At 33.5% G+C, this 15,116-nt stretch overlaps 3 protein-coding genes across 4 annotated transcripts in view; 1 reads left to right on the top strand and 2 right to left on the bottom strand.

Moving 5' to 3' along the window:
- Positions 1 to 214: 214 nt before the first annotated feature.
- On the bottom strand, positions 215 to 5,033 carry LOC111627995. Its single transcript, XM_023371707.1, has 6 exons — positions 4,846 to 5,033; positions 4,704 to 4,782; positions 4,222 to 4,319; positions 1,039 to 1,128; positions 416 to 463; positions 215 to 339 (listed from the first exon to the last, which is right to left on the bottom strand). Exons 1-6 carry the CDS (start codon positions 4,918 to 4,920, stop codon positions 265 to 267), a joined length of 465 nt encoding a protein of 154 aa, XP_023227475.1. The 5' UTR covers positions 4,921 to 5,033; the 3' UTR covers positions 215 to 264.
- Positions 5,034 to 8,820: 3,787 nt separating this feature from the next.
- Positions 8,821 to 12,326, bottom strand: LOC111627994. Of its 2 annotated transcripts, XM_023371706.1 has the most exons (7): positions 12,081 to 12,326; positions 11,910 to 12,001; positions 11,645 to 11,726; positions 11,432 to 11,529; positions 10,220 to 10,309; positions 9,088 to 9,135; positions 8,821 to 9,024 (listed from the first exon to the last, which is right to left on the bottom strand). In XM_023371706.1, exons 2-7 carry the CDS (start codon positions 11,982 to 11,984, stop codon positions 8,905 to 8,907), a joined length of 513 nt encoding a protein of 170 aa, XP_023227474.1. In that variant the 5' UTR covers positions 11,985 to 12,001; positions 12,081 to 12,326; the 3' UTR covers positions 8,821 to 8,904. The 2 variants fall into 2 exon arrangements, with proteins under 2 accessions (XP_023227474.1, XP_023227473.1); XM_023371705.1 differs by lacking the exon at positions 12,081 to 12,326 and having other exon boundaries at positions 11,910 to 12,050.
- A 1,089-nt stretch (positions 12,327 to 13,415) lies between these two features.
- Positions 13,416 to 15,116, top strand: part of LOC111627993 (GPI mannosyltransferase 1-like) — a 5,076-nt gene continuing 3,375 nt past the window's right edge. Inside the window, exon 1 of the mRNA XM_023371704.1 lies at positions 13,416 to 13,467. The gene's annotated coding sequence lies outside the window, so the exon portion shown is untranslated. The remainder of the gene's footprint in view (positions 13,468 to 15,116) is intronic.

Raw genomic sequence — 15,116 nt, forward strand, 5'->3', positions numbered from 1 at the left:
TTCCGTCCATCACTACCCAGCTGTCAACATTATGGATCTGGTCGAAACCATAATGGGTACGTTTAAAAAGGCTCTCTTAGTGACCACAGAGATTGGAGAATCAAAAATGAAAATAAGTAGCTTAAGTCTTCGGTAATTAATTATTAAAATAAGAAAACATTATGATTTTAAAATTCGTTTAATCTCTTTATAATAATTTTAAAATTCGTTTAAACTCATCATTTAAGAAGAATTAGAGATTGATCGAAATCGAATAAGGAGAAGTTACAACATTTGTTTAGGTCGAGAGAGTTCCTGAAGGTTCTTGTAATGCGAGTAGACACATATGAAACAACAGATCTAAAAATTTCATATAAATATACGTCACTGCGATTTCTTTTACTACGGGATCTTTCTAGTGCGATGTAATACTTACCGCTAATATTGCATCCATCAAATTTGTAGATCCAAGAATGTAACGTTTCTAAATGAGTAATGTTTTAATTAATGCATGAAACTCTATTATACTAATGATACAAAGAAACTATACTGTAAAAAAGTATTTATTAAAAAATCTCAGAAGAAAATTTCAAGAAATTAAAAGATTTGTATTAGCTGACAAACCGAGCAGTTAAGGTGGCAACCTACTACTCTGAAGACCCGGGATCGAATCCGGACGGGTCGAAAAATCTCGGGAAGTTTTCGGTGATCATTCCCTGAAAATTCCGGACCAATAGGTCGGGTCCCATTGAGGACCTGGATGAAACCATTGTGGGCATGAAAAAATGTATTCTTAGTTCCCACAGTGGATCATCCGTATTCAGTAACGCTATTTCTATAGTAACTACCATCCCATCCCTATAATGTTTCGTAACGTTGTGGCACATATCCACCACCAAAATTACGTAACGCATATCCACGATCAACCCCCTTAGCCCATTATTCAATCTTGGAACAAAATAAAAATCAAATTTTAAATAATCACGGTAAAATCTTCATTAATATTCTAGTAATTATAAAATCTAAAAATGTATTATCAGATAAGGGAACATAACTTACTTGTATCATTAGAAAAATTGCTTCTGCCAAATCTGTTATAATGAATAGAGTCGTAACAATCAACCACGGGAACATCAACCGGTGACTAGTCTTCAAATGCAAAGCAAAGTATTATCAATTTAAAATCATACACGGATGAAATAATTTTCTATGCTGTGGCATTACTAGGAATTAATTGTTTCGCATGAGCTAACAAATTAACTGTTATAATTGAAGTTTTGTTTATTCCTTAACTATACATATCTCTTGAAGGGGTGAAAATAAATTATTTCAATTGAACACTTGCCCAAAAATACGTTGTATCTGCAACTTTGCTGTTTTGAAAAAACGGCAAAAAACTGATTCCCACTTAAACAGCGTATATCAATACTAAACAAACACTGAATTATAAATATAACGTCGGAATGATTTTACCATAAAAAAAATGGTTCAGAAAGAAATAGTAGTTTTTGAGTTATACGGAAAATATTTGCCGTTATGGGGAAAACGTTGTTTCTGCGATGTTATAACGCTTTTCCACGAACAGCAAGAGGAAAAATTTTATAAATTTGTTCGATGTTTTTTTAAAAATTGAGAATATTACTGGAAAAACGTTGTATCTGTCTTTATGTATTATTTATTTTACAAGAGTGAAACATATTGTATTTCACTGTAAACACAAACAATAACGTTTGTTTTCTAAACTTTCTACAGTAATAAGAACTGCCTATAATGGTTTCTTCTTGAGCCTACAACGCCCTGTACAATTCATCATGTTGTTCTTTTAAAGCTATTGTCGTATCCAAGAGATCTCGTTTCTTTCCTGTTCTTACATGCAATGAGCCATCATATAGAGGAAGCAAAGAAATATCTGTTATATTTTGAAATCTGGACACTACCTCTGCATCTTCTCTGCTGAGGCAAGTGTTTGTAAGTTATCCACGGTTGCATGACATCATGATTCTTGCACACACTGGTCACTACAGGTCATCTGATGATACCATATAACAGAGATAGTTTTCAGACCTTGCTGCACATTTTTATCACAATTTAATTTTCCCCCTACATTAATTTACTCAAAAACACTACAATTACCAGTAGATACAACGTTTTTCTATGCAACAAATATTTGAATATAGATTTTTTTTTCAAATGATGCCAAAAGATTTTTTTTTCAAATGATCCCTACATAAAGAATGTATTTTTGTATTAAACTCTGTTGGATACAAAATTTTCCTGCGCAAGGTTTCAATCGTTAAATAAGATTAAATAAAATGTTACAAACAATCCTTTTGAAAATCATTCACTGTACGTTTTTTCCTTGATTACCCAGTATGTTTATGATTTCCTTACAGCCCTGTTGTATACAACAGTGAGATATATACAGTATATTGATAATATTAAGAGTAGGTGTTCAGAATGATCGTAATTGCTATTTCGTTGGAAATGATCGGTTAATCACTCCCTCCCGTTAAAAATGTTGCTTTAGTAAGGTTTGCACATTTAAGTCGATAGGGATGTATACAGTACGTACCATCCTGCATAAAGAATTGTTTTTTTCTGCTGCAGTGCTGGACAATGTTTGCTCCAAAACTGTCATTCCCGCACTCAATGACGTACCCAAAGGGGGAGCCAAGGGCTCTAGCTCCCACCAAAGTAAAAAAAAATATTGTTTCGTGTCTTCTATTTCTACATTACTTATGAATTAACGGTCACATAAAGGAGATTTTTATTGAATTCGTATTAAAAATTTGTTTTATACGTTCAACTCGGCTCCCCAAGATTAAATCTTGAGTGTGCCACTGCCAGCAAGTATCTAGCAACTTTAACACAACGTTTCACTGGCCAAAATGTAGTTTTTCTTTAAAAAAAGTTTTTCAGCACTCGAACAGAAGGTTAAGGCGATCATTAGGAAGTACGATAATTTTAAATTGACTAGGATATAAAATTTAAGTATTAACAAAAGCTTAAAAGGAGTAATTTTGTCGAATTATGATAAATATGTTTAATGGAGATTTTTAAAATATGTTTTATATTGTTGTAACTTGTGAACTTCTATTTTAGTTGGTTGAAGAGGGGCGCAAAATGCCCGAAACGTGTACAAATACGATGAACACCTATCAACTAAAAATTTAATGATGAGATTTGCCAAGTGTCCGAATGAATACAATAAATGATTTGTGTTCGAATTACTAAACAATTACTGGCACGGTTTCGAAAATACCAGATTAAAATTGTGTTACGCTGTTATGAGATAATATTAAAAGTAACTTTGTAATTTTATAATAATTAATAATGTAAAAAAAGGTTTACTTTTGAGGGTAGAGATGAGTTTTTTTAATTAAATAATGAAAATTCTATCAGCATTTATAATAAGTCATATCCTATTCGAGGTATGACGCGAGCTCCCCTCTATCTCCCCATCCCCTCGAGTTCTGTACTTCTAAATTTAATAGCATCAATTCCACTTATATACAAGTTACCATGGAAAATTTCGTTTCTTAATCTTTAACCATTGCTGAGTTATTAATTAAACGAAATAGACACTAACATGCACGAGCTGCATGCAAAGACCCACATATTGGAAGCGATGTACAGCAACTTTTGCCCTAACATTTCACTGATGGCCGGATGATTAGTCATCGGTTTCCCACCACGTTCTTTGAATCTCTCTGCATAGTGGTAATGTTGCAATATAGGCAGGCCTAAAGAATAGTATTGCGTTGCATGCACGGGGGAACATCACACTTGCATTCAACCGTTGAACATACCGTGCATCGTCTTCAAATTTTACACCCAAACGATGTGGAACACATTGAACAACATTCCCGGTATGGCTAAGCAATCTATACTACACGTACTAGTATGGTCCCATACGAAAGAATAAGTCTTTTTCATTGTGTTTCTGTTGTTTTATTTTTCAGCGCCGTTTACCCTGTAGCGGATAATTTTAGAACTAAAATTTTTGTTTGCAAAATTATTTTCTTCGTCCTTTGAATAGCGTGTACACAAATTTTGGTGTCACTCGGCTTATTGGCTGGAGCTACAGAGTACTCTGAATGATCATAATTAAAGGTTTAAAGTTGTACTATTCAGAGTACTCTGAATAGTACAACTTTAAACCTTTAATTATGATCACCCGGTATATTATATAATGAAATTATAAGAAAGTGTACGATAAAACAAAGTACAGTATTCTCTTACAATTTTTACGCCGATGTACATCAGAACACTGATCAAGAAAAAGCAGAAATAAACTACCAATTGCACCTCCAATACGATCTTCGTGATGTAGAAATTTTCTGAAACAGAACGAAAAAAATTCATATGTAATATAGCGAAAGTTAAACGTTTCTTTAAAATAATTTAAGATTCGAATTTAGAAAATGCTTTAATACAAAAATATACGTTCTAAGTTTGGCTTTACAGATCGACGTTCATGTTTATTAAACGTGTATGTCAGACGTTCAGCGCCGCTTTCCTAAAGGCCTAGAAGTTTGGCAATGGTGTTTGGGACGTCGAGCATGATTCCACTGACTATTCAAACGCCATTGTCAAACTTTTAGGCTTATAGGAAAGCGGCGCTGAACGTCCAACGTACACGTTTTCGCGATGATAACGTCGACCGCAACGTCTCTATTATTTTAGAATATTTAGAAATAAGAACGGGTATTTTGCATACTAACTAGCAGAGTTCTGGGAGGCAGTTTGTTCGTGTTTTGCCAAGATATAACAACAGAAAAGTGTCTTCACTAAACCATAAATCTGCAACAAAATATAAAAGGTTTAGTATCCTGAGATCAGTTTAAAAGACTTCAAATAACTTACAATGGAAAGGATGCCGACAATGTGCGCGGCTTTTTTCACTTTCAAGCAACAACAATATTTGATTCGGATACACATTTCCAAAGTTTCTTCTAACCAAGAATAACGACTTAACAATGAAATAAATCAAAATTGTTACACGACGATGACTGTTGCGTAAATTGGATGCCTCGACTGTGGACCGGATGAAATGCGCACTATTATACAAACACATACAAACGTAGAACAATCGAATGACAAATTCGATTGTTCTACGTTCGGCGGAATCAACTTCACGAATGTGAAATGAAACTCTTAATTAATGCTTTCAGAAAGAAGACAATTACCGAAAAACTCTGTTAAAGGGAAAATCAAATGTTAATTTTGCGTTTCTGCGAATATTTTGAATAATTATCACTAAAAAAATTCATTTTAATTGATAAACCAATTTTTGCCAGTTTGCCATATTATACGAAAAATCGCAAATTGTATTACTTTTTGATGTCTTGTGTCTTATCGCCAGAATTTTTAAGTTTGTCAAAACCGTCGTTGTGAACCGTAAGCTCAGCACCGAAGTCTGAAAGGTCCGTTATGTCAGAGTGGACTGAAAGCTTGTGAGGGCCGGGAATAGACACAGTGGCGTGTCTTTATTGGAAGCGGTGGATGCGCAGCTTCCCTTGTATTTTCTAAAAAATAAGTACATATTAATTTTAATTATATGAAAATAATCGCACAATATTTTATTATAACCGCCTTATGTATCTTATTACAAATTTCTATACTACACGTGGAAAAAAAAAAAGATAAGATCGCTATTGTATATTCGAGTATAGTGGCAGAATGGAAACGCTGTATTGTCAGCATCCAAAAAGCCAGATTTGCGCATGCGCTTTACAGAGCACCAACCTCACCCGGTTTAGCCGGTGGAAGCCTAGGACCTCGGGTGGTTGCTACATGTATTCCGCATCCAATTCTATCTAGGACCGGATCTGGGCTGTTAGCCGCCCGCCCGCTAGATATTTGGCCGCCCTCATCCGATTACATGAATCATGAGTAGATTTATAACTTAACCCAACTGATAAGAATTTACTGGTATGTTTTTAAAATAGTTCTGTATAGTTGACAGGAGTTTAAAAAAATCCATTAAAATATTTGATATACTTATTCCGCTCTCCGATTTTATATTGCTCACGGATTTCAATGTTAAACCAGTGATATTACGATCTCGTATTTCCCATCTCTAAGGGGATGTAGAAAAAAACGTGTATAATTCTTGTATAATGTTAAAAAAATTAACTGTTACTTTGGTAGCATAATTTATAACTAAATTTAATGAATGAGAGAGATGCACTAGGTACAGAAGAAGCTGTAGAATTTATTTTCCTTAAATTTACGATTTATGTATCCGTTTGTCATAAAAATTTGTCTTTCCACTTTTTCCCGAAACTACAAATATTCGAGTACAAAGTAACCGGTTTCGACTTATTTCTACTTAAGAAGTACAGTGGGTGATCGGTTAACGAACAGATCGGTTAACGAACAAATCGGATAACGAACACTTTCGCGAAAGATTTTCATGATCGGACAACGAACACATGTTCGGATAACGAACACTTCACTGAACAAACACAAGAAGCGACGTAAAATAACGAATACCGATTGGTCTTCCTTTGTCTTCAGGCAACAATTCGAAACTTTTCGGAGCGCGGGAGACGTCACATCGACATTCATATACTGATCGGATAGTATTCCCCCCAACTTTGAAACTCTCCCTTGTAATTCCAGCCTTTTGTACTTCTGACAGAAACAATTCTTTTACGTTTTCTTCTGAAAATGCGGATTTATGCCGATATCTGCTATTAAAGATCTTTTGAAGAAGTATGAAGATGTCAGAACAACGGTCTTAAAATGGCATTCAAACCAAGTTGAGGTTAATAGGCCTAGGGATCTCTACAATTACAATGCTATTAGTTATTTCTGAAAAATCATGAATAAGACAGAAAAGCGATCGACATTGGATAGATTCTTTAACCCCCACAAACAGAAAAAACATGACTAATAAAAATGCAAGACCGTGTATATATGTATTTTTATTATTACATATGAATAAACGTANTAAAAAATCCATTAAAATATTTGATATTTTTATTCCGCTCTTCCATTTTATATTACTTACGGATTTCAATGTTAAACCAGTGATATTACGATTTCGTATGTCTCATCTTTAAGGGGATGTAGAAAAAACGTGTACAGTTCTTGTACAATTTAAAAAATTAACTTTTACTTTGGTAGCATCATTTACAACTAAATTTAATAAAATAGAGTGATGCACGAGGTACAGAAAAAGCTCTAGAATTTATTTTCCTTAAATTTATGATTTATGCATCCGTTGTCATAATTTGTATTTTCACTTTTTTCCCGAGAATACAAATATTTGAGTACAAGGTAACTGGTTTCGACTTATTTCTACTTAAGAAGTAGTTAAATAATTAAGCGATTAGGGAATTGGGGATATAAATAAAACCCTGATGAAAGAGCCGAAAGTTTACTTAAACAAAAGATTAACCGAGAACAGTGTGGACTTATTTCTTCGTAATATCAGATGTAATAAAGACAGAAATTTTTTCAGTTCAATGAAAGTGACTAAAAGTTGTAAATTTTGAAAAATTCCTAAAACGAATTAGTTAGAAAATAAATGACTATTAAGTTTAACAAATTCAGATTTTTCAGCTATGGTGAGAAACGTTTAAAATTTACAACAACCCTGTCCGTTATTTGAGAAATACTAGTGATGTGACAAAAGAGGCATTTTACATTAATTGGTATTGGCACCCTCGGGATTTAGCCTGCATGCACCCACCACACACCTACCAAGATCGTCTCTGATTCAATCCACGAGCCACTGGTAGGGAGCAATTTTAACTAAGTCGATTGTTTTAATATTTAAAAAGTAAAGAATATTTCATGTTATTTTTATGTGCGTTTCTTCACAAAAGTATATTCATACAATCGAATATTTTGTACCAGGTATGTATAATTGTATATCGATCACACATTTTATTGTAACAAGTAAGTTTTTATAATTTTATTTTTAATTTTAGCCCTTATATTATGGCTAGCGATTTAGAATGTAATTGCGATATTGAAAATTTATTTTTAAAAAGTTTTGGCTTAAGACCATATAATGAAAAAGAAAACATTATTAAAAGAGAATGACCAATTAATACGTCAACAAAAGAATTTGTTCGACATTTTCACAATAAAATTTATGAAGACATAAAATGGCTTTGTGGATGCATAGAAATGCAAAAACTGTTTTGTTGGCCTTGCCTACTATTTTCAAATAAAATTAGTGTGTAGAATAAGAATGGCTTTGACGTTTTAAATAATTTAGGTAAAGCTGGCAAAAGACACGAAAATCGTAAATCTCGAATCTTTCGTAAAATTGAAGCAATTTGAAAATCAAAATAGAATGGAATTTAACATTAGTAAACAATATAAAATAAATATTGAAAATTATAACGAGATAGTTACGGCTAATAGATATATTATATTTAAATTAGTAGGTGTTATCGAATTGGCATTTAGAGGGCATAGGAATCTATTAAATCTAATATAACGGAGGTAATTATATTGAACTTGCTTATTTATTAAGTGCGTTAGATAATCTATTAATTAAAAATACATTTAGAGAAGTCTACGGTTTTTACTGGCTTATCGAACAAACGAATACGAATGGACCCTAGACCATCGCCGATTAATTTGTCCCTGGGAGTCGGCTTCTTACAGAAACACAGCTTCCCTATCATCAAATGTCACGGCACGCCACTACCGTTCAGTCATAGGCATATCTGGCCCAAAATACATGAAAATTTCTGAGTCAATCTGGATCCAAACCGAGCATTCCCGGGCCGCTAAAATGTTAGCTGCCATTTGATTCTCTTGTTTGAATAGACGATTCATAACTTTGAAATGAAAATGAGAAAAGTGACACCGCAGTTCAATAATTATTTCTTTATTCTTTTCAATAGGAGTAAAATTTTGAATTCATTTTCAATATATTCGAACGTAAAATTTTCCAGATCAGGACGAAGTGGGAAGCTCGGAAATGACAACAGCTTCCGCTGGTGCGGATATTTGGGAGGAGAGGACGAATTCTTCCACGTTTTTGTATTGGGAGTAGATAATGACGAACACAAAGATCTGAAAATAATATTAATCACATATGTATTTATTTAAAAATTGTTCTATAAAATTTGAACTTACGCCAATAATTGGTTCGATCAGGCTGATTACTCCAAAGAGAACGTAACCCTACATAAAAGAAATCATTAAATACATCTACATAAAAGTTGTTCGAAAAAAGTGCACTTTGTGTTTTAAACTAAGTTGAAATAAGCGTAAATTTCACTCTCAATTCAGTTTAACATATCCGATATGTAAAGAAATTATTAAAATTATAATTTATTTTCTATTAGAAAGAAAAAGAAAACCTACTTCCGCCAGAAGATAAACTGCATGAATATAATCCCCTAAAATGAGGAACGTTGTAAATATCAACCAAGGTTTCATAAATTCTAGATTTTTCTGAAAATAAAAATCAAAATACTTTCTTAAATAGATATCTAATGTGTCATTTTTGTAAAACTTTCGAAAAGTGTTTTATAACTAATTTACTAAAGCACTGGGCTTTTTAATTCCGCTCGGTGAGCACTGAGTTTTCTAGCAATTATGTATTCGACCAAGACCCACAATGGGACGATTGGATGGAGAGAGACGGAACACCCCGAAAGTTTTTCGGCCCTCCGGATTCGATCCGGTGTTCCCTAAAGCGATAGGCTGCCACTTTAGCCTCTCGGTCATTCCAGTATAACTATACTCGTAGATAACTAAGCAATTAAGAAATTTTATCCGTGCTTTTCATTCATGTAAAAACATTTAAGCATAGATTAGGATTTACAAAAAATAAAATAAATACATAAATAATAAATACGTAATTTCTTTTGACTTTTATAGGCTAATCCGTTGGTTTTTAACCGGGATTCCGGGAAATAGTGCTGAGCAGTGTTATAATAATACTTACGTGTATTACTAAAAGTATACACAGTGGCGTAGCGTAGTGGGGGGCGGCAAAATTTCACAATCAATAATAATAAGATATTGTAAAAATTTGAACCATTCTAATCTATACTTGCGTCGCGTCTACGATAGTGCTATCGTCCGGACAGTCCGGGAATCGGCTCACCGTCCGGGTGAACTAGTAATTTCATTCGAGGATATCCTGCGCAACCTGTTGACCTTTTTTTTCTTTTTTTTGNTTCAGTTTAACATATCCGATATGTAAAGAAATTATTAAAATTATAATTTATTTTCTATTAGAAAGAAAAAGAAAACCTACTTCCGCCAGAAGATAAACTGCATGAATATAATCCCCTAAAATGAGGAACGTTGTAAATATCAACCAAGGTTTCATAAATTCTAGATTTTTCTGAAAATAAAAATCAAAATACTTTCTTAAATAGATATCTAATGTGTCATTTTTGTAAAACTTTCGAAAAGTGTTTTATAACTAATTTACTAAAGCACTGGGCTTTTTAATTCCGCTCGGTGAGCACTGAGTTTTCTAGCAATTATGTATTCGACCAAGACCCACAATGGGACGATTGGATGGAGAGAGACGGAACACCCCGAAAGTTTTTCGGCCCTCCGGATTCGATCCGGTGTTCCCTAAAGCGATAGGCTGCCACTTTAGCCTCTCGGTCATTCCAGTATAACTATACTCGTAGATAACTAAGCAATTAAGAAATTTTATCCGTGCTTTTCATTCATGTAAAAACATTTAAGCATAGATTAGGATTTACAAAAAATAAAATAAATACATAAATAATAAATACGTAATTTCTTTTGACTTTTATAGGCTAATCCGTTGGTTTTTAACCGGGATTCCGGGAAATAGTGCTGAGCAGTGTTATAATAATACTTACGTGTATTACTAAAAGTATACACAGTGGCGTAGCGTAGTGGGGGGCGGCAAAATTTCACAATCAATAATAATAAGATATTGTAAAAATTTGAACCATTCTAATCTATACTTGCGTCGCGTCTACGATAGTGCTATCGTCCGGACAGTCCGGGAATCGGCTCACCGTCCGGGTGAACTAGTAATTTCATTCGAGGATATCCTGCGCAACCTGTTGACCTTTTTTTTTCTTTTTTTTTTGTGCTTGTACGATTCATTCGTATTCATATACACCACCAATATCCAATACAGCTATTTTAAACGGGTCGCTGCACTAGAACGGAATTTTTCATTGCTTGTTCTGTGACAAAGCTGAATTTTAGTCTTTTAAATTGAGATACCTAAATAAGAGAGGGCGAAATTTTCCTCCGCCCCGGGTGGCTGACACCCACGCTACGCCACTGAGTATACACGTAAAAATATAGTTGGGTAGGGGTCAGTTACATATGATTTACGATCAGGATAGCCTGTGTATTTGTACACAAGAAACTTTAGATTCATTTATAATTTATTTATCCTCGAAATATAAACGAATGAAAATGTTTCGAAGAAATTTAAAAAATTAGAGAGTATGTTTTTGAGTTCGCTTACAAATTTTATTCCGAAGAACATCAGGATGGTGGCGAAGACGAAAGCTAAAAATAGCAACAACTCACTAATGAGAACGGCTCTGACCACAGGGATTATTTCTGAAAATAAACAACAATGACCAATTAGTTTCCGTCGTTTATATTAATATGTAAATGTTTGGATGGATTTATATGATATGATTTCTCACAAATTCATAAATATAGTTAGTCTTACTGGACACTTTTTCGAGTTCCTCGGTTCCTTTGTAAAATGCCAACAGATAAAAATAACCGCCACTTTTACCTAATCCGTAGATCTGAAATAGCAATATTTCATATTTAGATATGCTGATCGATTTTTGACAAGAATTATATCGAACGAATATGATTTCTAACGTTTTAATTAAATTAAAATAAAAGTTCGTGATATAATCATAAGTACATTTTCATTCAGAAGTTTTCTAGAAGAGAAAGTTACATTCAGTTTACTTTGTACTCACCATAGATATGGAAATTGCAATGTAACTCGCCCATTCTATGCTAATGCAATAGAATTTTTTCAATCGAATGCACATTTTCCTCAAGTGAAATTCTGCAACAAATGTTTTATAGACGCAATTATTACAAAGCTACAATAACTATTTTTTCTATTGAAGAACAATATCTGTTACTTTTATGAGAAATCTTTTCTTTTCTTTTTTTTTTTTTTTTTACTCTTTGCGCTCTATGAGAACTAAAAGGCCCTTTAAATTAAGGCATCGTCATTATATGGGCGTGTGAGTTCGGCCAAGCCTACAAAAACGGGCCGGATGATAAGGTACGGGGTAGGGCGTGACTGCTTTTATACACAAAGAATAAGCAAAATTACTTTCAGCTCGTGCTGTGATTGCCCGAAATTTGTCACGCCCGATCTGCCATTGAAAAGTGCTAAAACTTTTTAATATTTAAATAAACAAACAATTTTACTTCCTGATGTGTTTAAAAAAAAATATAATTAGGATATTTTTCTTTGTAAAAAGTCTAATATCACCGAAATATTTACAGTTTGTAAATACGAGTTTTACATTAAATTCGTATATAAATATCGTATGTTTTAATTGACAAACATTTTATAACAATTTATAAATTTAAAATTAGAAATAAAAGCTATTTTCAATTCTGTGATTTTACACTTGCGCATTTAATACACACAAAATTCCATACGTTCAATTTTATTTTTATAATTACGTGCAATAAACTGAAACGTAAGGTTAATTTCGTCATGAAATATTCAAAATATCACTTTTATATACTGTAAATACAAAAATATAACTTTCACTAATAACTAAGAATGGTTTGTAATTTACCCTATTTTTATCAGGTTTTTAACTATTTTCCGACCTTTTTTTTGCATACTCGTATAATTTCTTACAAAAATTAAACGTCTATTCACTTTTATCTGATTTTATTAAAAAATCTGCATCCGAGACGAACCACAAAAAATTCCCGTGTTTTTCGACCCGTCTGGATTCGTTCCTGGGCCCTTCAGAGCGGTAGATTGACACCTCGACCGCTCGGTCATCCGCCCATCACTTTTGTATGGTAGCAAGTTTTTTTTTTTTACTCTCCGCCCTGTGGGCACTAAGAGGGTCTCATTTAGCAAGTCCATTATGGGTTCGGCCAGGCCCACAATGGGACAGCCGGGTGTTGGGGGCCGACATATCCGGTCGGACCACCCTCCGAAAAATTCTTGAAGATTTTCGACCTGTCCAGATTTGATTCCGGGTCTCCCAAAGTGTAGGCTGCCATCTTAACCGCTCTGCCATCCGGCCGTCGTATGGGTAGCAGGTGTGGCCGGATGACCGAGTGGTCAAAGGATCCTTTCTATCTTTTAATGAAAGATCCTATAACAGCTTATTATTTATAAACTTAAAGTAATCAGTATTAAAATATATTCCAATAGAAATATTTTATTATTTTTATAATTTACCTTTTAAGCAGACGACAATTATCGAATGATTGGATGGCAACATTGTCAAGTTACCGTCTGCAGGAATTTTTCCATGTTGTCGATTAAACGTAAGAGTGACAAATGTTTATTCCTTTTAATTTTCTACGTAATGGCAAGTACACAACAAATATTATCCTTTTCTTCCAATTAATTATCATTCTGATTCAATATATTCTATGGCGTACAGCTCATGAAGTCCCTTCAAAGCTGCCATTTTGCCAAATGTGGTCCACATTATCTTGGATAATTGAGGTTCTATGCAGTGGCGTGCCGTCATTGGAAGCGTGGATGCGCCGCTTCCCTTGTATTTTCTAAAAAATAAATACATATTAATTTTAATTATATGAAAATAATCGCACAATATTTTATTATAACCGCCTTATGTATCTTATTACAAATTTCTATACTACACGTGGAAAAAAAAAAAGATAAGATCGCTATTGTATATTCGAATATCAGTGGCAGGATGGAAACGCTGTATTGTCAGCATCCAAAAAGCCAGATTTGTGATTTACAGAGCACCAACCTCACACAGTTTAGCTGGTGGAAGCCTAGGGTGAATGCTACACGTATTCCGCATCCAATTCTATCCAGGACCAGCTCCGGGCTGTTAGCCGCCCACCCGCTAGATATTTGGCCGCCCTCACCCGATTACATGAATCATGAGTAGATTTATAACTTAACCCAACTGATAAGAATTTACTGGTATGTTTTTATGATAGTTCTGTATAGTTGACAGGAGCTTAAAAAAATCCATTAAAATATTTGATATTTTTATTCTGCTCTCTGATTTTATATTACTCAGATTTCAATGTTAAACCAGTGATATTACAATTTCATAATCCCATCTTTAAGGGGATATAGAAAAAAACGTGTACAATTCTTGTATAATATTTATATAATTGTTAAAAAATTAACTATTACTTTGACAGTGTCATTTACAACTAAATTTAATGAATGAGAGAGATGCACCAGTTACAGAAAAAGCTCTAGAATTTATTTTCTTTAATTTTACGATTTACGTATCCGTTGTCATAAAAATTTGTCTTTCCACTTTTTTTCCAAGACTACAAATATTCGAGTACAAAGTAACTGGTTTCGATCTATTTCTACTTAAGAAGTAGTTAAATAATTAAGCGATTAGGGAATTGGGGACATAACATAAACAAAACCCTGATGAAAGAGCCAAAATTTTACTTAAACAAAAGCTTAACCGAACCATCTCTAGCCAAGTACAGTGGAGACTGATTTCTTCATATTATTAATGTAATAGAGAGAAATTTTTACAATTCAATGACAGTTGTAAATTGAAAAGTTGTAAATTTTGGAAAATTCCGTGGACACCTGGTCGTAAAAAGAATTAGTTAGAAAACAAATGACTATTAAGTTTAACAAATTTAGATTTTTACAGCTATGGTGAGAAACATTTAAAATCTACAACAGCCTTGTCGCATCCTTTGAGATATACTAGTGATGCGACAAAAGAGGTATTTGATATTGACCGGTATCAGCGCACTGGGGATTTGGCAGTCCGCGTTTATTCGCACTTTGCAACCGTCTTCGATTCCATCCATTAGCCACTCGTAGGGAGCTATTTGACTAAGTGCATTGTTTTAAGATTTAAAAAGTAAAGAATATTTTATATTTTTATGTACGTTTCTTTACAAAGCTATATTTAATTATAATTTTCTTTAAAAGTATATTCATACAATTGAAG

Source organism: Centruroides sculpturatus, unplaced genomic scaffold, assembly GCF_000671375.1.
Source record: "Centruroides sculpturatus isolate CEXI.00-Female unplaced genomic scaffold, Cexi_2.0 scaffold487, whole genome shotgun sequence".
Lineage (NCBI taxonomy): Eukaryota > Metazoa > Arthropoda > Arachnida > Scorpiones > Buthidae > Centruroides > Centruroides sculpturatus.

Bases quoted from the DNA above. Each gene is read 5' to 3' on its own strand.
- LOC111627995 (XM_023371707.1), bottom strand. From the start codon at position 4,920: ATGTGTATCCGAATCAAATATTGTTGTTGCTTGAAAGTGAAAAAAGCC. The intron at 4,320-4,703 runs GTTAGTATGCAA...GTTCTGTTTCAG, and splicing joins TGCCTCCCAGAACTCTGCTA to AAAATTTCTACATCACGAAG. The intron at 464-1,038 runs GTAAGTTATGTT...TTACTCATTTAG, and splicing joins CAATTTTTCTAATGATACAA to AAACGTTACATTCTTGGATC.
- LOC111627994 (XM_023371706.1), bottom strand. From the start codon at position 11,984: ATGTGCATTCGATTGAAAAAATTCTATTGCATTAGCATAGAATGGGCG. The intron at 11,530-11,644 runs GTAAGACTAACT...GTTTATTTTCAG, and splicing joins GGAACTCGAAAAAGTGTCCA to AAATAATCCCTGTGGTCAGA. The intron at 10,310-11,431 runs GTAAGCGAACTC...TTTTATTTTCAG, and splicing joins TGTTCTTCGGAATAAAATTT to AAAAATCTAGAATTTATGAA.